The sequence below is a fragment of the Pelophylax lessonae genome (assembly GCF_965119305.1).
Source record: "Pelophylax lessonae genome assembly, chromosome: 3".
Lineage (NCBI taxonomy): Eukaryota > Metazoa > Chordata > Amphibia > Anura > Ranidae > Pelophylax > Pelophylax lessonae.
The window spans coordinates 521,600,129-521,627,853 of NC_138770.1; the positions used below are offsets into that span (position 1 = coordinate 521,600,129).

At 44.3% G+C, this 27,725-nt stretch overlaps 1 protein-coding gene across 2 annotated transcripts in view; it reads right to left on the bottom strand.

Moving 5' to 3' along the window:
• SYNE1 (spectrin repeat containing nuclear envelope protein 1) overlaps positions 1–27,725 on the bottom strand; it is a 645,053-nt gene that overhangs the window by 64,917 nt on the left and 552,411 nt on the right. For both annotated transcript variants that reach the window (XM_082249740.1, XM_082249741.1), the window contains 3 exons: positions 26,573–26,731; positions 22,987–23,153; positions 7,240–7,402 (listed from right to left, as the gene is read on the bottom strand). In XM_082249740.1, coding sequence (XP_082105866.1) covers positions 7,240–7,402; positions 22,987–23,153; positions 26,573–26,731 — 489 coding nt within the window. The remainder of the gene's footprint in view (positions 1–7,239; positions 7,403–22,986; positions 23,154–26,572; positions 26,732–27,725) is intronic.

The window sequence follows — 27,725 nt, forward strand, 5'->3', positions numbered from 1 at the left end:
AGATCATGATGATTCATGCCAGCAGCAAATATTACTCGACATGATGTAGTGATCAACGGGCGGCAAGCCTGCCAAACATGGCACATTCATGCAAATGGGGAAGTGCTGCAAACACCCCACAGCTGAGTGCATGGTCGCGGCATGTTTGTTGGCAAAAATGGGGTTAAAACAGGAGGTTAGAAGGTTCCATGTCCCTTCCTCACTACCTGTCAGTTGTCTCCAATTGTCCAAGTTGTCCAATTATGGATCATGCTTCAGAAGAAAGGTAGATTTAGACCCACATCCAAATCTACCTTAACATTCCCTGTGCTGCTCATCAGTACTAGAATGTGGTAAATATGGTCTTCCCAATCTAGTGTCTTCCTCAATGTTGTTTTCATATCCTAACCTGCACTAGAAAAGTGAAATATCAAATCTTAACAATGACTTAAACAATATATTTCAGCCCAGTTTGTAATAACCACAGTGTGTCAAATAATATCCATCATCGCTGATGCAGAATACAATAGAACATCTATACTCTTTATGGAGAAGGATAATCAGACTGTATATGCAGAAATTTACAAAAAACCTCTACTGAAAGAAAAATAGAGGTTGCAATTGACAACCTTCTCCTGCAAATGCCAATTGCCTGGCTGTCTCTGTGCTTAGTACTTTCTGAAGACACTGACAAGGAACAAGCATTTAGCCAATGGGGTATGAAATCACTTATTCCTTGTCATATTTACATAGTTTGTGAGGTTGAAAAAAGACATCAGTTCCTCCCGTTGAACCCATGATGTGTGTGTGTGTGTTTGCTGTTCAACCCATGATGTGTGTGTGTGTTTGCTGTTCAACCCATGATGTGTGTGTGTGTGTGTGTGTTTGCTGTTCAACCCATGATGTGCGTGTGTGTTTGCTGTTCAACCCATGATGTGCGTGTGTGTTTGCTGTTCAACCCATGATGTGTGTGCGTGTGTGTTTGCTGTTCAACCCATGATGTGTGTGTGTGTGTGTGTGTGTGTGTTTGCTGTTCAACCCATGATGCGTGTGTGTGTTTGCTGTTCAACCCATGATGTGCGTGTGTGTTTGCTGTTCAACCCATGATGTGTGTGCGTGTGTGTTTGCTGTTCAACCCATGATGTGTGTGTGTGTGTGTTTGTTGTTGTCATTGATTTAGATGGCATTAAAGACACCAAGAAAGCATAAATAGAGGGACAGATTAACTTTAGAGGTAGGAAAATGTACTTTAAACCTTTAGGGCCAGATCACACCACATGCAGTCCAGTGCGCTTTTTTCTGCAACAAAAACACGTGGAAAGTAGGTTATATTGTTTCCAATGGCATAGTTTACACCAGAGCTTGCAGTTCCAGTGTGTTCCAGTCCCAGAAATAAAAGTAGAACGCACCGAAACGCACCAAAAATGCACTGGAACACACATTCTTTTTTAACCGGTTGCCGCCCGCCGCAAGTACATATACTGCGGCGGTCAGCCCCGGCCAGGCAAAGTGATGTACCGGTACGTCACTAGCTTGTGAGCCAATAGCGGGCGAGCGCGCGCCCCCGGAGGCACGCGCCCGCCCCGGCTCGTTCCCTAACAAGTCAGTGCATGTGACCGGCGGACCCGATGTCCAACGGTCACTCGCGATCGTGCGCCGTGAAGGGAGAAAGGCAGGCGGCTAATGTAAACAAAGCCGCCTGTCATTCTCCCCTGTGTAAAAATTTAGATCACACGGTTCTACTATGTAGGACCGCTGATCTCTGTTCTTACACCAGCCATGTCCAATCACAGTTAGAAACACGCCCCTAGGGACATACTTAACCCCTCCTTCCCCAATAAAGTTAACCCCTTCCCTGCCAGTGTCATTTTTACAGTAACAGTGCATATTTATAGCACTGATTACTGTAGTAATGTCACTGGTGCGCCGTTCTGTCCGCCGCAATATCTCAAAAAAAAATCGCAGATCGCCGCCATTACTCGTTAAAAAAAAAACAACAAAAATCTCTCCCTTAGTTAGTAAATAACTTTTGCGCAGACCAATCAAAATACGCTTATTGTGATTTTTTTTTACCAAGCATATGTAGCAGAAAACAAATTCGCCAAAAATTTTTAAAAATTTTAATTTTTAAATTTTTTTGGGGGAATTTCATATAAAAAAATGTGAAAAATATTGTTATTTTTGCAAAATTGTCGCTGTTTTTTTGTTCATAGCGCATGATCAAAACATCGCACAGGTGATCAAATACCACCATAAGAAAGCTCTGTTTGTGGGGAAAAAAGAACGTCAAATTTGTTTAGGTACAGCGTTGCACGACCGCGCAATTGTCTGTTAAAGTCACGCAGTGCCGAATCGCAAAATAGGCCCTGGTCAGGAAGGGGGTAAAATCTTCCGGGGCTTGAGTGGTTAAGGGTAAGAAAAAAGAGGCTGGAAAAAATGCACTGGACTGCATAAAAACGCATCAAAAATGCACTGGAAGGCATCAAAAACGCGTCAAAAACGTGCATGCAGAAAAGCATCTGCAACGCATCCAGGCTGCATTTCAATAATGTGAACTGGCCCTTAACGTAACAGATGAAAAATAAACAAAATGAAAGCAAACAAATGGAACTAAAATGCAAAAGAGTCCTAAACAGTAATGTACTGAGTACATTGTCTTAGAAGCAGTTCAAATCCACATAATGACTGGATTTGAGCACATATGAATCTAGTATATTCTGAGAAGTACTTCCATCCAAAGTGTTCAACAACATGTTTGAAACTGTAAAGCTCTGTCCTTCAGAATCACTTTTTTAACTTGAAACGTGAAAGAGGCTTCTGCCAATGTTTACTTGATTGTGCCATAGGCACCCCCAAGATTCCTTCAGTACTGTTCAAGAAACTTGATTTTTACAAGTCAATACAAAACAGATTACATTTTTACAAAAGTACTGTACTATAACAATTATTATATCTATATTATATTAGGGATTTTAAACCTCTAAAGCTGCTATAAATATAATGTGAATCGCATTATTCTAACATAGCATAATATCTGTACAGCGCTTACCCCTGCTAGGTGACTGCAAAATAACGAATGTGTATAATATATACAAATAAAGATCAAGTAAATCCATCAAGCTATTTTACACTTGTTAGATCAACTTAACGTGTAAATTTTATTTATATACTATATAGATTATCTATTGATTTATTTAATTTGCTGTCGGAAAGGGGTGAGCACTGTACATACTTTATTCTAGAATCCAAAAGTGATGTTTTACTCCCCTGCCAGCTGGCAATGAGAATTTACAGCCATAGTCATGGTATTCCCTTTCAATAACAGTCATACATTGTATTCCTTTCTTTCCAGGTCATCACAAGTATCTCACTTTTTTTACTGCTTTCATTTAATTTGCATTTAAATATGCTATACCAATGGGAATCCAGTCGAAGCATCCTTTAAAAATATCTGACTGGGTAACTTAATTCAAAAATCCCACATCGGTATTTGATAGTTATGAATGAATCAGCTGTGGGAAACTCAGGGGTTGATTTAGGCCTCTTTCACACGGGTGTTCCGTATGTCTGTATATCACCCCATCCGTTTGCGGATGAAAAACTGACATAATACATGTCAATGGAATTGCGGATATCAGCGGATGACTATCCGCTGACATCCGATTTGCGTCCTTTCAGTTCTGTTCCGTTTTTCTTCCGTTTAAAAAATGGAAAAGACGCAAAATCGGATGTCAGCAGTGTCATCCACTGACATCCGCAAACCCATAGACATAAATCATGTCCGTATATCATCCGCAAACGGATGGGATGATATGCGGACATACGGACCGGATGACACAAGTGTCATTGGTGTCCGTAAGTCCGTAAAAAAAAAAAAAAAGTCCCGGAGCGGATCGCAATACGGTCTGCTCCATGTGAAAGAGGCCTTACTAAAACTGGAGAGTGCAAAATCTGCTGCAGCTGTGCATGGGAGCCAATCAGCTTCCAACTTCAGCTTGTTCAATTAGGCTTTAACAAAAAAATGTGGAAGCTGATTGGCTACCATGCAAAGCTGCACTAGATTTTGAACTCTCCGGTTTTAGTAAATCAACCCCTCAGTGTTGTATGGACATGGCCTTTACAATACATCATTAAACTAAAGGGCATCTGCGGCACTTCATACAGTTATTGACTAATTTTTCTAATCCCCATTTCACATGGAGTGGATTCCATTCTGATCAGCTGGGGATCACAGATCCCCTACTGATCAGAGCAGAGCGGGCAGCCAGGAGTAAACAGACTCCCCAATCTATTTACACCCAATGCTCTGATCAGATTCACCTAAACAGAAAGGGATGAACCCCCTTCCATTTTTTACCTAGAGGTAGGCGGGTGTAAACGGACACATGTCTATTTACACCCACCTGTCCATAGGAATGCATGGACCTTCGGATCAGGTCACCCAGAAAAACTGTCAGGCAGACCTGATCAGACCACCTAAGTTTAAGGAGCCTAAGCTGAATCTTTACGAATAGCTGGTAAAAATGATGCACTGTAAACTCTGAAACAGTTTCCAAAACAGTGACATATTCTGCAATGCTTAGTTATAAGTGATCTGTGAAGAAGAAATACATTTCATATTCTTAATATACTTGTAAAGCTTTAACAGTCAGTCAAAGAGTAAAAACAACCTCATTCTCTGTTATTAGGTGTGAATCCTAATAACTGGACTGTACATGCTATTAGTGCTTATGAACAAGATAAATAAGCCACACAAATATCATGCATTTCTTCCATCTCGTTTTTATTTTGCTAATATCTGTATACTAGTATGCTCTTATTGCAGTGAAAGTCAAATAAACCACAATATATATACAGTTATATATGCAGTTTATATACAGTTTATTATTTTGTGAATAAAGTGCAAAAAATGTTACTAAGGGAACATTCACACCAGCCGCTGGATTGCAATGCAAGGGCTGGTGTGCATTGTGGTTAACGCAGTGCTGATGCTCCGATCTCAACACATCACACTGTTTGCTTTTCTAAAAAAAAATAATAATTTTTTGAAATGTCACATAGTGATATTTCATAAAGTTCTATCAGCCAGCATGCAGTCATTTTTTTAAGCACACACACACCACCGGTCACACAGTGGTGTAAACCATCCACACCAGAGACAAGGCATAGTCTTGTGGTGGGGGTATGGTGGGACTGTGCTGGAATCGCCACCCAGTGTAGTCTCACCACACCTATAAATCTACCCTTAAGGTCACTACAGCCAACGGCTGTGGTTAGCGCATAAATTATTGGAAAGTTGCTAATTACTATTTCCCATCAGGTGTAGCAATCACTACATTTCACACAATGATAAGTTCAGTTGCTAAAAGGACCTTTCGTTATTCATGGATTGATACTTCTATTGGTATGTGTTTCATTTGGAGTTACTGAACAGAAAAAGCGCACATGTACGGAACTCCCTGTAATTTAGTGGGGTAAAATCAAATGAAAAACCAAAATAACAAGTGAGTGTTTTTATTGTGCAGCTATCTTAATGCATATGATGGCTGAATTGATGCATATAAGTAGAGCCAGGACTAGGGGTGGGCAGAAGGAGCAGCTGCCTGGGGTGATGGGATTTGTGCTTGAAGGGGGGTCTTGTACTGGAATGGAAAAAAGGGGAAATGTGTGCTGGAATGGGGAATTCTGGGGTCGTGGGGTTAGATTTGCTTTAGGAGGGGTTATTCGTAAGGGGGAGGGTCTGTGCTGGGGGTGACATGCTACGAAGAATAATTTTGGAGGATTTGTGCTAGAAGGGGGGATTTGTGTTAGGAAGGGTGATTGGGGGGGGGGGGGTTAATGCTAGTAGGAATGATTGAGGGAGATATGTGCTCAGAGGTGAAAATTGAGTAGAGGTTTTGTGCTAGGAGGCGGGAATTTAGGGAAGGAGAAAACTTAAGCTGGGAGGGGGATTGGGGGGGGGGGGGGTTGTATTTATGCAGGATTGGGGGGTGGAATTTGTACTGGGAAGAGGGGCAATCATTGTTAGGGAGAATTTGGCTTTCAAAGGGAATTTATGTTTAGGGGTAAATGTGCAGATTAGTGCTCAAATTGTTTTGGGGTGGAATTTTTGCTAACACACAATGCTCATAAATCTCGGGGGGTGGGGGGGGGACACCGTTTGGCATCTTCACCCTGGGTGCTAGGTGGCCTTGTCCCGGCACTGCATATAAGCTTTCATTGGACTTCACATCCCTTCTTTTTCAAATGTTTAAAGATCTGTTAAAGTTTGTCAGGCTGCGTTCTTTAGAGTCCCTGTAATGTTACAGACACTCATCATCAGACAGAATAAAATGCTGTAGTACAGGGATTCCCAAATGGTGGCCCTGAAGCTGTTTCAGAACTACACATCCCATGAGGCATTGTAAAACTCTGACATTCACATACATGACTAGGCATGATGGGAATTGTAGTCCCTGAACAACTGGAGGGCCGTAGTTTGGGAATCCCTGCTGTAGTAAATATGCCACTGCAGCAGTATGCCCAAAAGTTTGTAGATTTCTTTATTAGAGTTCTCTATTGCACCAATAATGAAGATCTGTTGGTTGTCGTACATAGTTATCCTTGTATTTATAAATTAAATTGGGGACTCCATTATGAGTAGGGTCACCTAAGGCACAAGAACTACATACAGAGGCCTCCAATTCTGACTTGCAGTGGTTTTAAAGCAATTGCTTCAGTGATACCACAGGCAGTAGAGAAATAGCCTAGGTTTCGGAGAAAGTGCCACCATTAAAGGATTTAATTCAATTACGGTATATTTTTGTATTTTAAAAATTGCATATCCTGATCAACATCAACCTGTCTATCATCTGTCAATAGAGGTTAGCAGAGGATTGGAGTTTGCCCTGAAAGATAGATGGTGGTAGAAAAAAAAAAAAAAAAACTTCAAAACTATGAACATGAACCACATTTATTCAACTTAGTGTCTCTAAAAAGCTCAGACAATCATATAAAATTACTGTTCCAGCAGCCTCAGGCACCATGCATTTTAAAACATCAGCGTTGCATAGTCTGCCTTATCCATTGCAGCAGTGTAACTAAGGTAACATACCTGATAAAATGAAGACCATTGAGCTGCTTTTTCTAGTTCCATCGCTGGTGCATTGACAGCCAAGTGTGCTTGTGCACTTGGACTTCCCACGATGTGGTGCCAATGCTATTTAAGCTTTTGCTCCTGTTACCGACAGGAGTGGTGTACCATACTTATTTAGGGTTTACCTGCTGCTCATTTAGTTTCCTTTGTATCTCTTCAGAATCACTGGTTTCATACACGATAGGTTTGGACAGCTCTGATTCTATGTGACCCAGCCATGATCTTAGGCTGCTCATGTTCTTATCCAACTGCTGTACTGCAACCAAGGTCTCCTTTAGTTTCTTCACTCTGCCAGGTAATGATAAAATAAATCACTTTATTATTTCTGTCAATAGAATATTGTTAGACCAGTCCTTCAGCTTATCAGCTGCAAAAACGTGTAACTATAGCAATGGTAAACCATGTGACTGCTGTGGGATCCAAACATATAGGACAGAACAGGCAGAATTGATAATGATTTCTCTGAACAGAAAAAAATGTATGAAAAATAAAGACAGACAGAAAGCTCAAGCACCTATCTATGTTGGTACTTACCTTGCTTGAGTCCTGTGTAGAAGACTGGAGGCTACTGCTTTCTCCTGGCATTGTTAATGACCAGACAATAGTCCAGCTAGTATGATGCATGGGCATACTGAATCCAGGAACAGTATACAATTCTCTGGCAGACGTACAAATACTAGTCTATGTAGAGCAGGGGTGTCAAACTCGATTTCATTGCGGGCCGCATCGTCATTATGGTCGCTTCAAGGGGCCGGCTGTATCTGTAAGACTGGATGTCCAGAGAACCCCTCTACATCAGATGTAAAGAGCCCCTCCCACTATCAGAAGTCAAGAGTCCCCCACCCTCTCTTACATCACAGTGCACGCCCCCTTACCATGTGCCAATGCTGGCAAGAAGCTGGAGGAGGAACTGGGGAAACAGAAAGTGCAGGGTCTGGAGGAGGACCAGAGGAGGGCTGGAGTCTGCCGAAAGCTGAGACCAGAGGAGGCGGCGACTAGAAGGTGCAGCGGCTGCACAGAAAGGCACAGAATCTAGGACAGTGGTTCTTAACTCCAGTCATTGGGACCCACTAACAGGCCAGATCCAAAGTATTTCCTTGGGGAGATGCAGACTAGAATACTGCAATCACTGAGCAGCAAATTAGATCACCTGTGATGTAATTTAGTTATCTTGCAAACCTGGCCTGTTAGTGGGTCCTGAGTACAGGAGTTGAGAACCACTGATCTAGGAGAAATTCTGTCCTCCTCTCTGCTGCCGACTGCTGCAGGAGAGTTGTGAGGCCCACATGAGATTACCTGGAGGGCCGGATTTGGCCCACAGGCCTTGTGTTTGACACATGTGATATAGAGGATCTCTGGAAGCTTAAGTGGGATGCCACAGGACCAATATACCTGACATTTTTCCCCCAAGCTTATCTGCCCTAAAGTTCACTTAATATGTTGGAAATTTCTTGCATATTGTTTGAAGCTGTTCATTCCACTCCACTGAACTGCAGGTCATTTTGCATTAGTTGTGTATCCAAGCAGACAACAATATTTCTTCTGTGTAAACTACAAATGGCAAAAGGAATGTAGTTTCCTTAACTCCAAAAAATCCTAAAGGATGCACTAAGTGACCAAAATATGGAAGACTGTAAACGACAAGTTACATCATCATAGGTTTTATTGCAGGAGACGGCTGAATTGTCATGATAACTATAAATTATAGTTTTCCTGTTCCATCTGTAAGTTATGTGTATTTCTACTGAGGGATTGTGATATGCTATGATATGTGGATATGAAAGATTCATGTTTTTGTACTCTGATTCTGCTCACAAAATACCAAGATGACAAGGAAAGTTTGTCCAATCAGTCTTCGATGCCAAAGCCTCTTACACTGTAGCTGTCCACTGAGATCATGCTAAACTATATCAACAATTTGTGGAGCACACGTGCAAATGTCAGTTTTAGCCTCACGTGCAATTAGAATTTATACATGAAATGTAATGTGACTCACACAATTTAGCATGTGCCATAATAAGTATATAAAGCAGCAGGATATGTGCTTTACGGCAGAGGCTTGAAGAATTCCCCGAGGACACTGTACTGCTCTACAAGGCACAATTATCAGTTTAGTATGGAACAATACATATTTCACATCTCTAACGTTCCAGTTTATATTTAGATCCCCTCAGACAAAACTCACATCGTCTTTGGTTTGCAGATTAGAGCTGCTTAGAGCTAGCAATACAAACTATACACAACATATGTTAAATCAAACCTTCAAGGCTAATTCTTTGCACAATTAATTAAAAACCCAACGGCATTATGTACTCAATTTCTTCCTCTACATTTCACTAAGACACAATGCTGCAGTAGCATAAAAAGTGCACAGAACACTCATACATTATCGGTTATATTCTATCACTTTTTGACATTTCAGTAGAAATCTCATTCATTCTTATTCTGAAATGAATTTGTCCCTCTGTGCAATCAGTAGCAGGTAAGGTATGATTCACGCTGCGTTATGAATCACAACATGGACATCATGCAAGGCATTGAACAGTTTATTACTTCCAGCTCAATGCAAATAAAATGAGTACAGGTTTGTTATTTCTAGATATAATATACTGAATAGGCATTATCATATTATATAATAAAAAATATATAATAATAAAACAACTTTTCTATCAGAAAATTAAAGTAGCACTAAAGATCTCCATTAAGCACTGCTTATTCCACAATATAAAAGTATAGAAGAACCAACAAATTCAGTTAAACAACACTGCTCTGAATGGGATTCCTTGACTCTAAAGCTGGTGTGGCAGAGCGTTGCCTTCCAGGGTCTAGAAGGTGATCGTGACCCAGAATTCTCAACCAGGCAGGTTGAGGGGCCCCAGGGAGCTTGTGACACGAAGAGGAAACTGGCTTTTCAGTTTCCTCCATGTTTAAAAACGTCCAGTATGGGACCATGGTCAGGTCATTATTAAAAGCCCAGCACACACCTGACCAATTTGTTTGCTGGCTATACTGAATAGCTGGACCCAAGATTGGAGATTTCATCCCACCTGGATCACTTAGAAATCTCCAGGCTCCAGGTCCCAAACTGGACTTTTTAAAACACTGAGGAAACTGAAAAACCACTTTCCTCTTCATGTCACAAACACTTGGAGCCCCTCAACCTGCCTGGTTGAGAATTCTGGGTCACGATCACCTTCTAGACCCTGGCAGGGCAACGTCCGCCACACATGGACAGTTTTTTTCCTGGTTGAACGAAAAAAAAAAAAGACAGATTTCTATATCCACATAATAGATGTGGATGCAGGAATCTCCCCCGCTGTGCTATTGTATTCTGACAGCGGGGACTACCCATCTGCCAGAATGTACCGAATAGTGCTGCATTTATTGGCTGCATGCGTTGATTAAATGTTGGCTTTCCGGCAGAATCGTTTGTCTTGAGCTAATCTATCGACTTCTGTTGAGCGAAGAGTGATACACGCGGATCAAAATTCAGCTGGTCCCTGCTGAATCTGCCGAATTTCAATTTGTGTTTACTCTACTTAACAATCAAGCACATGTAAACAAATGAGAACAAGACCTGTCTGTTGCCAGTTCTTGTCATTAGCATATGCTAGTTCAGTAGAACTAAACCAGAAAAAGCAAAGCTACAGTGTTAGGGCCCTTTCACACGGGCACTCCATATGTCCGCAAATCATCCTATTTTTTTGCTGATGATTTACGGACATAATGCATGTCAATGGCATTGAGGATGTCAGCGGATGACCGTCCGCTGACATCTGATTTTCTTCCTTTCAGTTCTGTTCCGTTTTTTTGGAACGGAACAGAACCCTATTTTTCCTCCGTTAAAAAAACAGAAAGGAAGCAAAATCGGATGTCAGCGGTGTCATCCGCTGACATCCGCAATGCCCATAGACTTACATTATGTCCGTATATCATCCACAAACGGATGGGATGATATGCGGACATACGGAGCGGATGACACAAGTGTCATCCGCTCCGTGAAAAAAAAAAAGGACCAGAGCTGAGCCAAAAAATGAACGTCCGTGTGAAAGAGCCCTTAGAAGCTTTCCCTGTTGGGTTGATGTAAGCGTTGCTATAAAACTGGTTACTGTGGGGATGGGGGGGCACACAAACAAAACTTTTTAAAGACACGGGCTGCATGTTAGTTCCTCTTTACTGCACAACGGACGCAATATTGTTAACTAGCTGTATCTAGTAAGTTATTTAGCTACTGTTTTAAACAATCCATTTGATTTTCCATCAGTTTGGAGTTTCTTATGACAATTTACTAAAGGAGTAGAGAATTTTCACTTAGCAAAGTTAATGTTTACTTAGCTTAATAAATAAGATCAAGCTGTGTTCACTTCTCTTGTCTAATCAAATGCAAGAAAAAAATCCCTTTTTTTCATTTTCCTTGTGCATGGATAGTTGTGTAAAGTGAGCTTTACTGTATTCTCTATACTAAGTAAACATTCTTTATTAGTAATACATTCTCCTTTACTTAAAATATCCATACACATCCTTAGGCTGGCCATACGTTATGCAATTTTCTTATTAAATTTTCAATTCGATTTACCAAAACCTTATAATATGAGGTCAAACGTAAACACTTTCAATATGTATCCAATCAGGCAGGCCCTTGCACTACATAGTTGACGGTGAATCTAAAAAAAATTGAACAGGAAAATTGTATAGTCTATGTCCAGCGTTAGACTAATGGTGGTGATTAAGATAAATGTGGCAAGTAAGCCTACATTGTCCATTTACTTTAAGCTACACTGGCCACTTGTAAGCAATGTAAAGCAAAGAAAATAATTCTGTCATAACTGGACATGGAAATATTTATAGGATTGGTGGATAAGGACTAAGATAACATCTTTATTAATACCATTCCAAATATATACTGTATACAGCATGTGTTCAAATTCTTGTGTGAAATAACGTTTATTCTAATCTGGTCCCCAGAAGACCAATTTTATTACACGCCGATGGCATCTTGTCTGGCAACATCACCAACATACACTGCAAACAACTTCTAGTTGCTTTACAGTAATGCCAAATGTTTAAAGTAAAAAGTTTGTACATGCATATTTGTGAATTATATTAGTATATATATATCTGATATGCATTGTTAAATTTATAGCATGCGAGACATCAAAAGTCTATTTCTTGCCTTGAGACATCGCAGTCGCAGTCAGGAAGTTCAGAATCCTCAATGCTGTCCTCTGCCATCTTATGCACGCCTAAATCAGCAATGGCTGCCGCAAGGACCATGAACGTACTCATCAGTAGAAGCAAAACCATGAGCAAATTAATGCTCACTAGAAGATAAAAAAACCTTTTCACTTCTGTGAGGAACACAGAAATGAGGGCAGCACACAGGCACAACAAACTGTTGTGAGATCTGGGCGTGCAACGTGAGACCGAGTGTTTGGACAACTGCTCATGCTTCTATAAAAAGACCCCACTCAGAAGAATGTAAGAGATATGTGACCAGCAACGATGTCTGCAGACAGAATATGTCCTTGTAGTACTTTGCAGGTCTGCAGAACGCTCACTACATAGAAAGCCTGCACATGACAAATGCCTATTGTATCCTACATATGTTTGTAGACAGTAGAGCAAGCAATCCAGAAATTAGACTGCAAACACACAATAACGTGCAGGGGGATTTTAAACAAATAGAAAAATTGGTATTTCTGCCACACAAAACGGTTGTAGGCAAGTTTACAAAAGGTTGGATTTACACTTTTGCTTTTTTGCATGATGCATGGTCCATTGAAAACAATGAAAACACATCAAAACACACGTCAGTGCGTGTGTTAACGAGACACATCAACGCAGCATGATGCGCATCCACGGGGGAATACAAAGTGCATTGCAGTGTGTGTTAAAAATGTGTACCATTGCACCAATGCATGTTAATGCGCTGGCATGCAAGTTGTTACTTTTCCATTAATTTCAATAGAAAACACAGCAGATGGCGAGAAACAGTGGCTACAGTCCTGCAGATGGCCTACTACTGCTGGGTAGCTCTCCCCTGTTGTACTATCTGGTACACATCCGGTGTATAGGTGTTGTTTGGAAGCCATTGGAGTGTTTGATCTGTAAAATTATTTGCTATTCATATTGGATTTGGGATCTCTGCTGGAGCTTTCACGCTACATTAAAGGCGACAGGTGTTTTTTGACCCATCTGTTCGCTCAGGGGTCATCCCTGGAGGTGAGAGGGTTGTATTTATGGTGGGGGATCTCTGGCACTTGACCACTCAAAGAACATTATTTGGAGCACTTATGTCACTGTATGGGGCTCTATTTTTTTTAACATATTTTAAATATTTTATTAATTTATTGAGCGCTGCACTGAATATATTATTTTTGGACTCTTTCTGGGATTTGATAAATTTGACCCTGAGTGTTCTTTTTAGGAATTGTTTTGCACCGATTTTTTTCTTAATAGAAAACACATCAGAAGGAAAAGTACAGAGGTGTAAATTGGCCCCAAGGGTGCATTCAGATCCATGCGTGCACAATACCATGTATTATCTGATCTTCTTCAGAAGGGGCTGAGCGGCTGAGCGGCTAACTGATGTAGCTGTGTTCTACTTTACGCTGGTAAAAGGTATGAATGCAAAAAATGTCCAATTCTTATTACTGCAGTATGTCTAGTAAAACACTGCAGTTGTTACCAGCTATGCACAAGCTGCATTGCTGGTGAATTATGCATTGCTGGTGAATTATGCATGCAGAGCAGTTCAATACACTTCACAAAACATTATTTTCATGGCTACTGATTTGCTGTAATTAGCAGAATTGTTCTGCACACTGTTTTTTATTCGACAGGACATTTTTTTCCCTAAGATATCTGTTTCTCACAATGACATCAGCTCATATTTGAGATAATAAATAACAATAATTAAAGGGCAATTGCAGATCATGACCTAATACTGAATTTTTAAAAACCGTAAATTCTGGCTTTCACAAGCCCAATTTTTCCTACCTTTTTAGATATAAAGCATTTTTTCTGGACAATTATAGAATATTTGGCAATGTACTACTGATGAAACTAAAATGTAGGTGTGCATCTACAAACTCCTTGCAGACAGTGAAAATCAAACAGTACCATGCAAGCAAAGAGTGGAATGATAAAGCCCTATTTGCATAATTTAGTATACCATAAAAACAAGCACTGCTTTAGAAGCATTCTTCAAAGCTGGATGCCACATGAATAGCTCAATAAACATCTGAAATACTGTTCACTTTTTGCAATTTTAGTAAGCCAGGTACTTCCACTACAAAGTATAGTTAGGTCTAGGATCTGACTTTTCTGCAAGTAACAATGGAGCTTGGTAAAGGTCCAATCCCAGCCTATTGACTGGACAGTAAATAGACATTGGTACACTATAAGATTTGTCCTGTGCTCACTCATCCTTTAAGCGTGTTTTTATGCATGCTACAAAGTAATGATTGCTGAAATAATCACGCCACTGGTCTCAGACTGGCTAGGACTGGGAAAAAAGAAGGGGGTGACATCGAAACTTTGCTTTGCAAGCATTTCAATAATTCATTCAAAATTTCAGCCTCAGTTGACCTCAGAAATAGAACACAACTTAATTGCATAACACCGCGTTTATACAGTAGCAACAGTACTGCTCTGAGCCAGCACAACCATCACTACTCACAAGGAGTTCCAAAAGCTACATGTCATATCCTAATGTCATAAAAAGAGTGAACCGAATGACTAACATGCTCCTGTATCACTGAAATACTTGGTGACTTAGTGCCCATGTTGTGCGTGCATTATGTTACAGGTCTAATGATTCAGCGGCCATTTGGTATGCGGAAAAAAAAGCCTTCAGTTATTTTTTTTTGTACAATGCGTATATATATATATATATATATATATATATATATATATATATATATATATATATATATAAATTTATATTGTACTGTACAGTATATACACTGTATATATAATAGAATACAAAGGAGTTCTAGCACAGTGTGCATAACCTATTGCTCCATCAAAAAATAATACAGCAACCAAAAGAGGTTCTTCAGTTATATGTGGAAAAATTAAAGGCCGGTGCTACAAAAACTGTGGCTTCTGGCTTTTAATAAACAGACACTCACCTGTCCAGGGATCCTGCGCTGTCCTCACTTGGCTGGTTTCTTCACTGGTCTTTGGTACCCAGCGCCAGATTATTAACTGTGGGCAGCTAGTTGTGACTGTTTGCGGCATCACAGTCGGCTGCTCACTGCGCATGTGCAAGTTGCACATGCACTATCCGAATGGTCCCACAGTTTTCTGGGACCTTTGACATGTCCCAGAAGGCTGCGGGCAGGGAGGGGGGAGGAGAACTTGTGACTGTTTGCAGCATCATAGTCGGCTGCTCACTGCGCATGTGCAAGCTGCACATGCGCTATTCGAAAGGTCTGACAGTCTTCTGGGACCTTTGACATGTCCCAGAAGGCTACAGACAGGTAGGGGGAGGAGAACTTCGGCTCGGATGACCTAGGCGATCTGAGAAAAAGTGGGAGTGGGTACCTGGTCTCCCCCCAAAAAAATATTATGTGAAAGAAGAGGGAGGGGGGCAGAAGAGGAGGAAGCGAGGAATACCCCTTTACTTATTAACCCTTACATACTCATGGCAAACTCTTGCATATAAAGAGGGGGATTCTTAGTTTACATTTACGAGGTGGTATCAAAAAGTTTAGAGACTAGTTTTGTAACATGCCAACAGTCACAGGGAGCACCAACCTTCATAAGTCAGTGTGCCAAAAGACATTGTCTTGTGTAAATCGGGAGCTGTGCAATGTGGTAACGCAAATGGTCAGAATCGCACCAGTTGCACAGCTTCCGCTGTACACAGGACGACGCCTTTTGGCACACTGACTGTGCATGCAGCCTTGTGCTGCCATCAGTTGGATTGTTACAAAACAAGTCTCGAAAATTTTTTATACCACCTCTTATTGCAATATATGTTTAAGCTGGCCGACTGAGTCATCGTGATCCCGCTCTGGCCAGTCCCTACTTTATCTTGTAGTTTGCCAACTCCTATTTCCTAAAATAGCATACTCTTAGGAAAGTGAACATATAGGGGTTGATTTACTAAAACTGGAGAGTGCAAAATCTGGTGCAGCTCTGCATAGAAACCAATCAGCGTCCAGGTTTTATTGTTAAAGCTTATTGACGAAGCAGAAGTTAGAAGCTAATTGGCTACCATGCAGAGCTGCACCAGATTTTTCACTCTGCAGTTTTAGTAAATCAGCCCCATAGTGGCAATATGGGGCAAATAGACACAGCTGGAGATGAAATGAGATAAAGACCAGAATTCAGCCATGCAAGTCCACACTGTAAAAATACACCAAGTTTAGGAGGGTGGATAGGGGGATTATGATAGGAACGATTTACATAAAACAGTTGTGGTCAACACTTAAAGTCGAGTCCCTAGTGTGGAAAGTCGGTGTGGTGTGCCTGAACCGACGTAAGGGGGGTAGCCTGTAAATAAAGAGGGCACCCCAAAGGTAAGAGGTTGAGAAAAAAAGGGTGAAGGAGGGTGGGATGACGTACAGCGCAGCAGCAGGCCGGCATAGCGGAGGGGCGGCGCTATATAGCCCGCTAGCTCCTCCCACAAATACCGGCCTGCGGCCGAACACTTGTGGTCAACACTTAAAGTCGAGTCCCTAGTGTGGAAAGTCGGTGTGGTGTGCCTGAACCGACGTAAGGGGGGTAGCCTGTAAATAAAGAGGGCAAAAGAGGAAGCAAACAACACACTTTATTCAATACAACTTAAGTCACAAGCCTATGAAATGCCAGTCTCAACTCCTTCTCTGGGTGAGGAATATAGACCTGGAAGGCTTCTGACTCCCACCGACCAAGCCTTTTAATGATATGGCCTGGCGTGTTATTCCCGGAGGCAGCCGAAGCCGCACCTATCCGGAAGGAGTGACCAGAGTGCGCTGCAGGGTCCCAACCCAGTCTGATCCAAAGAGTTCGGATGTAGAAAATGAACTTGGACGTGGTGAGGGGAACGCCCAGTAACGTAAAAAGTGGAGCATGGCTGGGAGAGCGCCGGGACTGGGCCATGAACTCATCCAACACTTTGACCGGACACCAAAGATTCCCTGATGGGTAAAGCGGGATGGTAACGGGGCAGCCCACCTGCCTGGTCTTAGTACACTGGAGCGTCAAAACATAATGATCCCCCCGCTTGACCAGATCTCGTTTGTGGAGACAAGAGCGCCCCTCTGCTGAGGAAGTAACCGTAAACTCCCCGGGCCTGAGAAAGCCGTAGAAGGCTAGGTACATGGCAGCTTTCACAACCGTATTAGTAAATGGCTCAAAAGGGGCCGAGTCCAGCAAGTTGGAGAGAGCCCGGAATTTCTCCCCATCAATCGGCAACCGCCTGACCGAGGTATGGCGATCCACCTTGCCAATACCCTTCAGGAGGCTCTTTAGGGGATATGCCCTGAGAAAAGGTAAGGAGTTTGGCTGGTGCGTTAGGACAAAGTGTTGGACACCCGCCAGATACAGCTTGACAGTACTGGCGGACAATTTGAGCTGGAGGTGGCAAAAGGCAGCAAAGGCGACCATCGTCTGTACCGAATGGTCGTCCAACCCGAATTCCCCTAAGAACCTTTGGAAGATTGACCAGGCCCGGTCGTAGGCCTTCCTGGTGTTGGCTGACAGAGCCATGCGGGCCAGCTCCCGTCCATGCGCCACGATCCGGGCTAGTCCAGGACCAGTTCCTCGAACTCTGGGGTCCGCGTGGGGCATCTGTCGGCCGTCGGGTGAAGGGCGAAAAACACCTGCAATTTGGACCGGGAAAGCGCATCAGCGGCTGAGTTAGAGTGGCCCGGGATATGCTCACAGTACAGAAAAAACTGGTAAGTGGCAGCAATCAAGGTCAGCCTGCGAACCAGCCTCATGATGGTCAGGGATGATGACCGGCCCCTATTGACAATGTCACAGGCCGCCATGTTGTCACTAAAACATTTGACTGCCATCCCTGACCAGCACCTACCCCAGGTGACAGCAGCCGCCACAATAGGGTATAACTCAAACAAAGCTGAGGTTTCCTGGAAAGCTGGTAAGGCAAGTGATTCAGCCGGCCAACTAGCCCTGAACCATGAGTCCCCAAAGATGGCCGCGAACCCGGAATTGGCAGCCGCATCCGTCCAAAACACGGGGGACTGGGAGGAGATGGGCGGGATGAACATGGAGATGCCGTTCCAGCTTTCCAGGAACTCAACCCACATACCCAGGTCCGCCCTGGCAGGAGGATCCAAGTGGGAAATGACGCCCTCCGGAAGACCTGGCAACAGCCGCAGCAACCGGGAGATGAAGGACCTGCCCTGGGGGATGATGCGCATGGCAAAGTTCAATGACCCGATCAAGGACTGCAACTCTTTCCTCGAAAACGACCCTAGTTCCAAAAACCTGCCAACTACCTCACGAATGCGATTAAGTTTGTCCTGAGGGAGGCTAGACTGCATGGACACGGAATCCAGGGTAATCCCCAAGAAATCCAACCTGGTGACAGGACCGACCGTCTTGCCTGGTGACAGAGGGACCCCCAAGGTGGAAAACAAGGCCATGGTGCTCCTCAAACTGACCGGCGTGCATTGACTTCGCTCGACCAATAGGAAATCGTCCAAGTAATGCAACACCGTGGGGCACCTGGATATGTTCAGAAGGAGCCAGCAGAGTGTCTCTGCGAATGTATCGAAAATCCTCGGGCTGCTTTTGGACCCAAAAGTCAACCTGATAGCAAAATAATATTTCTCCCTCCACTTAACACCGTGGACATGCCATAAGGAGGGGTGAATGGGCAGGAGCTTGAAGGCATTGGCGATATCCGTCTTGCTAAGCCAAGCGGCCCTACCTGCCCCTAGAATGGCCTGGATGGCGTTGTCCACGGTGGTATAGTGGAGAGAGAACTCGGCTGATGGAATAAGGGAATTAAGGCTAGGGTTAGTGGAAGAATGAGGAGCCGACATATCGATAATCAAACGTTTTTTATTAGTATATTTGCTCGTAGAGATCCCGATGGGGTTGGTACGCCAGGAGGAGAAGGGGGGGGCCGGGAAGGGACCTAACATGAACCCCTCCTGCACTTCCTTCTCGAGCAAAAGGTCCACCGACTGCGGGTCCTCCCTGGCCGACAGCAAGTTGGGACATTCCAAAGTCCCAGAAGGAAGAGACACCAGCCCCGTGTGGAACCCTCCCGAGAACCCCTGAACCAGATATTCCACCAGGTGAGGAGAAGGATGAGCCTGCAGGTAAAATTCCAACACCTCAACCTTGACCCCGGCTAGTCATTGTTTAGGGTTGATCCTGGACGGGCACATGGATTTGGTGTGGGCCCTAAAACAGATGGAACAAACGTGGAGCAGCCTGCAGGCACTGAAGCTGCATGCACCCCCGTTAAAATTGTTGCAAACCTGGGCCTTACCTAAGAAAACGATAGGACGACCCAGCTTATCCCTAAGGCCACGCTGATCTGACCTGCCAGCTCCCCCCCCCCCCCGGAACCCCGGCCGGGGAGGATTCCGCCTCCACGGGACACAGGCTGGCAGAGTGTGAAGTGGAGGAGCATGTGGCACAGGAGGGAGGTGCCAAGCCTGCAAAGTGCCTGCAGAACAGCTCGGTGTCCAAAAGACTCCAATCGACCCGTACGTTAAATTGAGCCAAGGCCGCTGCCGCCTTGGCCGAGACTGACTTGTGAAAGTCAAAGAAGGTGAAACCTCCGTATTTGTGCCCTAGATCCACGATTTTATGCAGGTAAAGATCTAACTCCTCCCGCCGATGTGGGTATACGGAACACAATACGTCCCTGTAGATACCGAAGGCCAGGACAAACTCTGGGATCGTGAGTTTCTTATTGAGCCTGGGGTCCCTGGCCTTCATAACAACGGACAAATCCCCGTAATTATAGATTTTATTCTCCACCATATCCTGGGAGGCGATAAGGAGAGCCACCAAGTTTACATCCTTCCCTTCCAAGATATCCTTGCGGAGAGCTGGGGGGACCATGTGGGCCGGGGTGATTATAGGAGAAACCGTAGAAGAGGGGAAAAGGGAAACTGGGGGCCTACCCTGATCACTGGCGGGAACTGGGGACAACACCGGCAAGGGAGGAGGAGGACCCCTCTGAGCTGGACTGGCGTCTTCCAGCTTAGTCAGCCTGTCTCCGATGGACTGCAGGGAAGACAGGATAGAGTCCAGGGTCCCTTGCATAGCTAACGTACAACCCTGAGAGCTTGTGCCCAATCCCGGATCTTCTGGATGTTCCGTCATCAACCTAAAAAGTTCCGCTTTCCTTGCCGTGGCTGGGAACGGGATCCCCTTCTGGCGTAGCGCCGCCGAAATTCTCGGAATAGTCCAAGACCCATATGAACCCAGCGAGGATGGAACCCGACGACCCCTGGGGGTACCAGATCTGGCGGGGGTGCAGGGCCTGGCTGGCGTGGAGGGGGATGAAGATCCTTCTTCCAGGATGGCTCCTTGAGGCCCGCTGTTGAAGAAAACAAAGAACAAAAAGCCCAAGTCCGATTAATACCGTGACGTGCTGGAAGAATCACTGGCTGGCTAGCTAAAGCCCAAAGGCGAAGAACTTAACTACCCCGTGACAGGTGAGGCCCTGCTAGATGCCAAGCGGCTGATGAGAGGCTCTACCTATGATTCTGGCCGAGGGGCATGAGCCACTGACGTGGTGGCGGGAACGTTGGCCTCTCGGTGACAGTACAGAATCAAAACGAGTGGCCGTGACAGGTGAGGCCCTAGCTATAAACCCATGAGAAGGGTGGAGCGAGGCGCTAGCTTTGATTTGGCCCGAGGGGCGGGGAATCTCCGACGAGATGGGGAGTTGGCCTCGCGGGACCGGCTATGAAGGGGGGGCTATAGGGCCAGCACCTGAACCCTGACAGCCAGTATGAACTCGCCCTGCGGGGGAGGGGGGGGGGGACAACACGAGACAAGAACAACACAGTTGGAGTGCAACAACGACAGTGCTAACAAAGAGGACAACGACATGAAGTGCGGTAAGCACAGTGGTGATGAAGCCGTGACGGTGCCCAGGCACCGATGCATCACCAGGTGGAACACAGAAGAGTGGAATGAGCCTGAAGAGCAACCGGCGGGGGCCTAACCACCGGGCGCAAGCCAGACCGAAGACTAAGTGAGTGGAGGAAAGGGAAGAAGTAGCCTAACGGTGTCTATGGGTGACGCCAGCGGCGTCTGTGAAGACTAGATAACCGGAACCGTGTGGTACACAAAGGAACCTGGACCTGACATAGTACCTGATGCCGGCATTGAAGGACATGATGAGAACCTGCAGGAGAAAAGGCAACGGTCAAGGGGGGGTCACCCATACCCCCCACCAGAACATGACAGGGAACCAGGAACAACACAACCCTGCCATGCTAATGAGGCCCCCCCCAACCCCCGAGCACCAACCCCCCCCCCCACGCAGGGTACCTAAGTGACAAAGTGGGCACAGAAAATGCAGGAGGACGTGGGCAGAGGTACCGAAGCTGGCAGGAGGCAGTGAGTGCACAGAACATGAATACTTAAAAAGGGGGTAGCCGTGGCTTGACAGAGAGGCAGGCAGCGTGTGCGTGAGCCAGAAGGTGGAATAGCCGTGGCCTACATGGAGGCAGGCAGTGTGTGCAAAGAGCCTGTGTGGTTTAGCCGTGGCCTACAGGGAGGCAGGCAGTGTGTGCAAGAGAGTCTGCGTGGTTCAGCCGTGGCCTACAGGGAGGCAGGCAGTGTGTGCAAGAGAGCCTGTGAATTAGCCGTGGCCTACAGGAGGCAGGCAGTGTGTGCAAGAGAGCCTGTGAATTAGCCGTGGCCTACAGGAGGCAGGCAGTGTGTGTAGAAGACTTCCCCCCCCCCTTTCCCCCCCCATGCCCTACAGGTACCTGATCCCCTGCTGAACAGCGGGGAGAAGCAGCCACGCAGAGCTGGCAGCTGGACGAGCAGGCGGCGGCCGGAGGCAGAGGAGATGGGGCGGATGCCCGAGAAGGCTGACCACAGTACAGGCAAGGAACAGCTGGGATGCCGCAGGACCAGCGGGGCTCGGTGCCAGCAGCGGTGACTCTCGCGTCCTGCCCGGAAGTCCGGTCCACGATACCGCGATATCCGGCCGACGTCAGGTGACCACCAAAACACACCTGACCAGCCGAATGACGTACAGCGCAGCAGCAGGCCGGCATAGCGGAGGGGCGGCGCTATATAGCCCGCTAGCTCCTCCCACAAATACCGGCCTGCGGCCGAACACTTATACAAAGCATTACACAAGTGTAGAGGGTAGAGATCAAAGGGTTTGGAGGTTTATAACAAGGCTGTACAGGTGTTTTCTATTTTGTCTATAAGTGCAGGTTCACATTGGTGCGATGCAAATCCACTGCTGGTTCCCGCATCGCATTTGACTTGCAGGCAGTTCAAACTGCCATATGCGAACTGCTGGGAGTGTCAATACAAAGTTAACGACACCGCCAAATTAGTTCGCATATCGCAGGGCGAACTGTCAGTTCGGACAGGAATCGGACTGCATAGGTGTAAACACACATGCGATCCGATTCTGGTAGACCAAAAAAAAAGGGTCCTATGCTACTCTGGTCCAAATGCGATGCAAAATCAACCATACAATCTGTATGTGTATCTGAATTCGCATCGCACAGACATCGCATGTGATTTGCAAAGCAGTGCGGTGCGAATCACATGCGATGTCTGACATCGCATATGTGTGAACCAGCACTAAGGAATACTATTTTGGGAAAATGCCTTTATTAAAATGTATCTATAGCCCAAACATTTTTTTTCAGTTTTGGACAGAGTAAAGAAGGGCTAAAACATCAATATACCTTGCACCAATAAGGTCCAGTAGATGCTGCCATCTGTCATTAACTTTGCTCAGCTTGTACTCGATCTCCGATGCCTTGCTCTCATGGCTGGCCTTAGCCAGTCTCTCTCCCATTTGCTGCAGCTGGACTTTGTTTTCCCGAAAAACTGCAATTTCCTCCTGGTAGTCCTAAACAGCACAGACAAAATTTATTAGTGTCAGAAAAAACAGCTACTTGTCTAAATAACAACCAGATTCTTTCCTTAATTTTCTCCTTTTGCACCAAGGCACATGGCTATTAATATTTAAGTACCAACAAGGAGGAAGGAATTAATGTTTCCCTGTTGGAGCAAATTAGACCACAAATGTTTTTCCTCTCCTCTGAATCAACTATGGGGGTTTAGAGTTCTGTGTATGCAGGTTTTGAATTATCTAATAGTTCATTTTTCTATTTCTTGGACTCAATGAACTTTCAATATGTTTTGTTCAACAATGATAACTCTATAACATGTGTATACAAGATATATGTTGTTTCTGGCAAGAACCTAAAGGAGGAAGGCTGGAAGGAAGCTTCCTACATTAGTATAATTACCAATCACTCTCATCGATTTATCCTTCACTGTTGCTGCATTTTTGCCTCCCTGCATGATATTTAACTGTCTGGAACCATAGCTCCCCCTGATAAGAGAATGCAAGCTGAAGGGAAAGGTAGTGATATTCCATGGTAAATAATGGTGCTATTCCATGGTAAATAATGGTGCTATTCCATGGTAAATAATGGTGCTATTCCATGGGGCAGGTAAATAATGGTGCTATTCCATTGTAAATAATGGTGCTATTCCATGGGGCAGGTAAATAATGCAGAGATGGATGACAGCAACAGTGCAAGGCTAGAAGTCAGTAGAAACAGGAGTTCGCAAATGCATGTCATTATTAGTGTGATTGCTAATTTCATAAAATAAATTTGAAAGCAGCTTGCAACAAAGCAAGATGAATATACATCTTTACAGCAGGCGGGGTCTCATATCTTCATACTCCTGCAAAGCTGCAGCTGTTGTTGCTATCTGACACTTCCAGGTGTGTCGAAAACCTGGTGCCACCTGGGTGCTTATGCCGACCCCTACATTACTACAGGGCACAGCCACAGCAGCAAGTAGATGACTAGGTATCTGACACACCTGGAAATGTTGGATACAAGTGGTGGCCATAGCTCTGCAAGAGAGAAAAGATTTAACCTACCGTGGAAAAGGTAAGTATTCGTAGTTCTTTTGCATGCTGCTTTAAGTATTATTTAGTGGAGATGGGGCCCATTCATACCATCATGTATTACTGCACTACAGTGTATTAGTACACTACAACATGGAATCACAGCAAACTTAACATAAAAATTAGTTTCCATTATAATTAGTCAAGCTCTTAACATCAGTGCTGCTTGCTACATCTTTTCTGGCATCTTTTGTGGCAACATACTAAAATGCACTAAAGACAGTGTGCGTTTTAATTTGTGTGATTTTTCAAGTCACATGTCCATATTCCATATATGTGAAAAATGTGAAATGCGTCTTGCTTTGCAATACAATGCATAAAAACGGATTATGCATATCACGCCTCTGAAGAAATCCTATTGGATGAAAAGCTTCAGGCGGGATGCTTAGAATCACAAGTATGTTACGAGCCACGGCACTACATGATGTTTCTGATGCCTTTTTAACACATTCGTTTGTAAGTACCATTCTTAATAAATTTCTTCTGGCTCATGCGGACCTTCACTATATATTGCCCTGTTTTCGCCATTTAGTGATGACATCCCCACGATTCAGTTAAAGGCTATCCCTGCAGCCTAGCATGGAGATATGTTTGGAGGAGTGGGGCTTATTATCCCCTGCTGAGGAGGCTATCTATTTGAACACTGCTGATGACCATATCTCTACCTCTACACATCCATTTATTTTTTTGGCTCTGGTAAGGAGATATTTGGGGCATTGCAGGTGTGTGTACTGTCCACTTACACTGACGCTGTGAAGTGCCATTGCCAGAAGGTTTGCTTTGTCTTTAGCACAGTCTCAAGAGAATGGAGGAGATTCCAGGAGACAGGCAGTTACTCTAGGACAGCTGGACAGGGCCGTAGAAGGTCCTTAACCCATCAGCAGGATCGGCATCTGCTTCTTTGTGGAAGGAGGAACAGGATGAGCACTGCTAGAGCCCTAAAAAATTACCTCTAGCAGGCCACTTGTGTGAATGTCTCTGACCAAACAATCAGAAACTGACTTCATGAGGGTAGCCTGAGGGCCTGACATCCTTTAGTGGGCCCTGTGCTCACTGCCCAGCACCGTGAATCTCAATTGGCACTTGCCATTGAACACCAGAATTGGCAGGTCCGCAACTGGCCCCTGTGCTTTTCACAGATGAGAGCAGGTTCACCCTGAGCACATGTGACAGACGTGAAAGGGTCTGGAGTAGCCATGGAGAACATTATTCTGCCTGTAACATTGTTCAGCATGACAGGTTTGGTGGGTCAGTGATGGTCTGGGGAGGCATATCCATGGAGGGACACAAAGACTTCTACAGGCTACACCAGTGTTTCTCAACTCCGGTCACACTAACAGGGCACACTAACAGGTGAGATTTTAAGTTTTACCTTGGGGAGATGCAGACTAGAATACTGCAATCACTGAGCAGAAAATTATATCACCTGTGATGTATTTAATTTTTCTTGCAAACCTGGCCTGTTAGTGTGCCCTGAGGACCAGAGTTGAGAAACACTGGGCTACACAATGGCACCTTTGACTGCCATTACGTATTGGGATAAAAATTATTGAACCCATTGTCAGACCCTACGCTGGTGCAGTGGGTCTTGGGTTCCTCCTGGTGCACGACAATGCCCAGCCTCATGTGGCGAGAGTATGCAGCCAGTTCCTGTAGGATGAAAGGATTAATACCAATAAATGGCCCCTGCGCTCGCCTGACCTAAATCCAATGGAACCACTCTGGGACATTATGTTTCGGTCCATCGGCGTGACTAGGTTGCACCTAAGTCTGTTTAGGAGCTCAGTGATTCCCTGGTCCAGATCTGGGAGGAAAAACCCCAGGACACCATCCATCGTCTCATTAGGAACATGCCCTGACATTGTCAGGCATGCATACAAGCACATGGGGGCCGTACAAACTACTGATTACCATTTTGAAATGCTGCAATTAAATTTTAGCAAAATAGACTAGCCTGCTGCATCATTTTTTTTACTTTGATTTTCGAGGTGTCTTTGAATTCGGTCCTCTGTAGGTTGATCATTTTCATTTCCATCATATGATGTGGCATCCTTTGGTTCCTAACACATTACCCAGTCCATATCAGTATAGATATCCAGCATGATAATTTTCCCCATTGAGATCTGATGTGTTTTCAAAGTGTTCCTTACATTTTTTTGAACAGTGTACATTACCAAAGCCAAATACCTATGGCTATTTTTAAGCTGCACCTAAAAAAGGAGTACCTTAGACATATGCCTAATTTGTCGAAATAGAGAACTGTTCATATGGAGCAAAAGATCAACAAATACATAAACTAAAGAGCAGTAAAAACGTATAAATGTTAAATGAAATGTGAGTACCTTTCTTAGCTTATCAATCATCTCTTCAATGCTGATGTCCCCATTCTGAGAGACCTTGCTTTCCATCTGGGTCAGCCACTCACACAACTCTTTGTTCTTTTCATTAAAAATTGCCCACTCATTAAGCCTCTCACTGACTTGTTGCCGACGTAAAGAGACCTGTAAATATAGAACACAGCCATAGTTGACCCCAATGCCTGGTGCACAAGATGAGATTATCGGACAAATGATCTTCTGTTTTTTTTTTTTGTTTTTTGCACACTAGTCTCATATTGAAAATGAAAGGTTTACTAAAGTTACGAAAATTCTCGTACGACAGAATAAAAATTCAGGGGTGATGTAATGTGTAGTGTATTTTTATTGTATTTACGAATGACAACCGCACTGATTGAACGAAAATCGTACGAGAAAAAGTTTTGTGCTTGTCCCATCGGATAATTTCCCATGAATTGTCATGATTGGCTTTCAAAAGCTGTGTACTAACGATCAGATTATCATACGATCACTTCAAAAGGAGTATTTTCCGTATGATTTTCTGAACGTGTGTACAGGCCTTAAGTCCGAAAATAGCAAGGTCTCATCCACACTTGCTGAAAAAAACAGCTCTTAGAGGCATTTTTTATGCCTCTGAAAGCAGCTCTATTTCAGCCCATTGGGGGGGGGGGGGGGGTGGCGGTTTACAAAAACTAGAGCACACAGAATCTGGTGGAGCTGTGCATAGTAACCAATCAGCTGTTCAACCCGCTATTGTTTTTTAGAGCCGGCAGTCAGCTCTATTGTAATAGGAATCGGAGCGGATTACTAGTCACTTTATTGCTACTACAAGCAGCAGGAGGGGCGGCGTCTCCCACCACCTTCCGTGACTCTCCTGTCCCACCAGGAGACCAGAGCATTGGCTTTGATTGGCTGTTTGCAACAGTTAACCGGAAGCGATGACATGTTATCACTTAATGTTTACTCAAAAACCATTGGCGCCAATTTTTAAAAATCGAAAGCATTCAAAAATGCAGATCTTGGTGTCTAGAATGCTTTTATGTTAAGAGGAGGGATTTGGGGTCCTATAGACCTGAAATCTCTCCATAAAGAGTACCTGTTACATGCCTATTGCTGTCACAATGTTTACATTCCTTGTGACAGCAACATAAGTGATTAA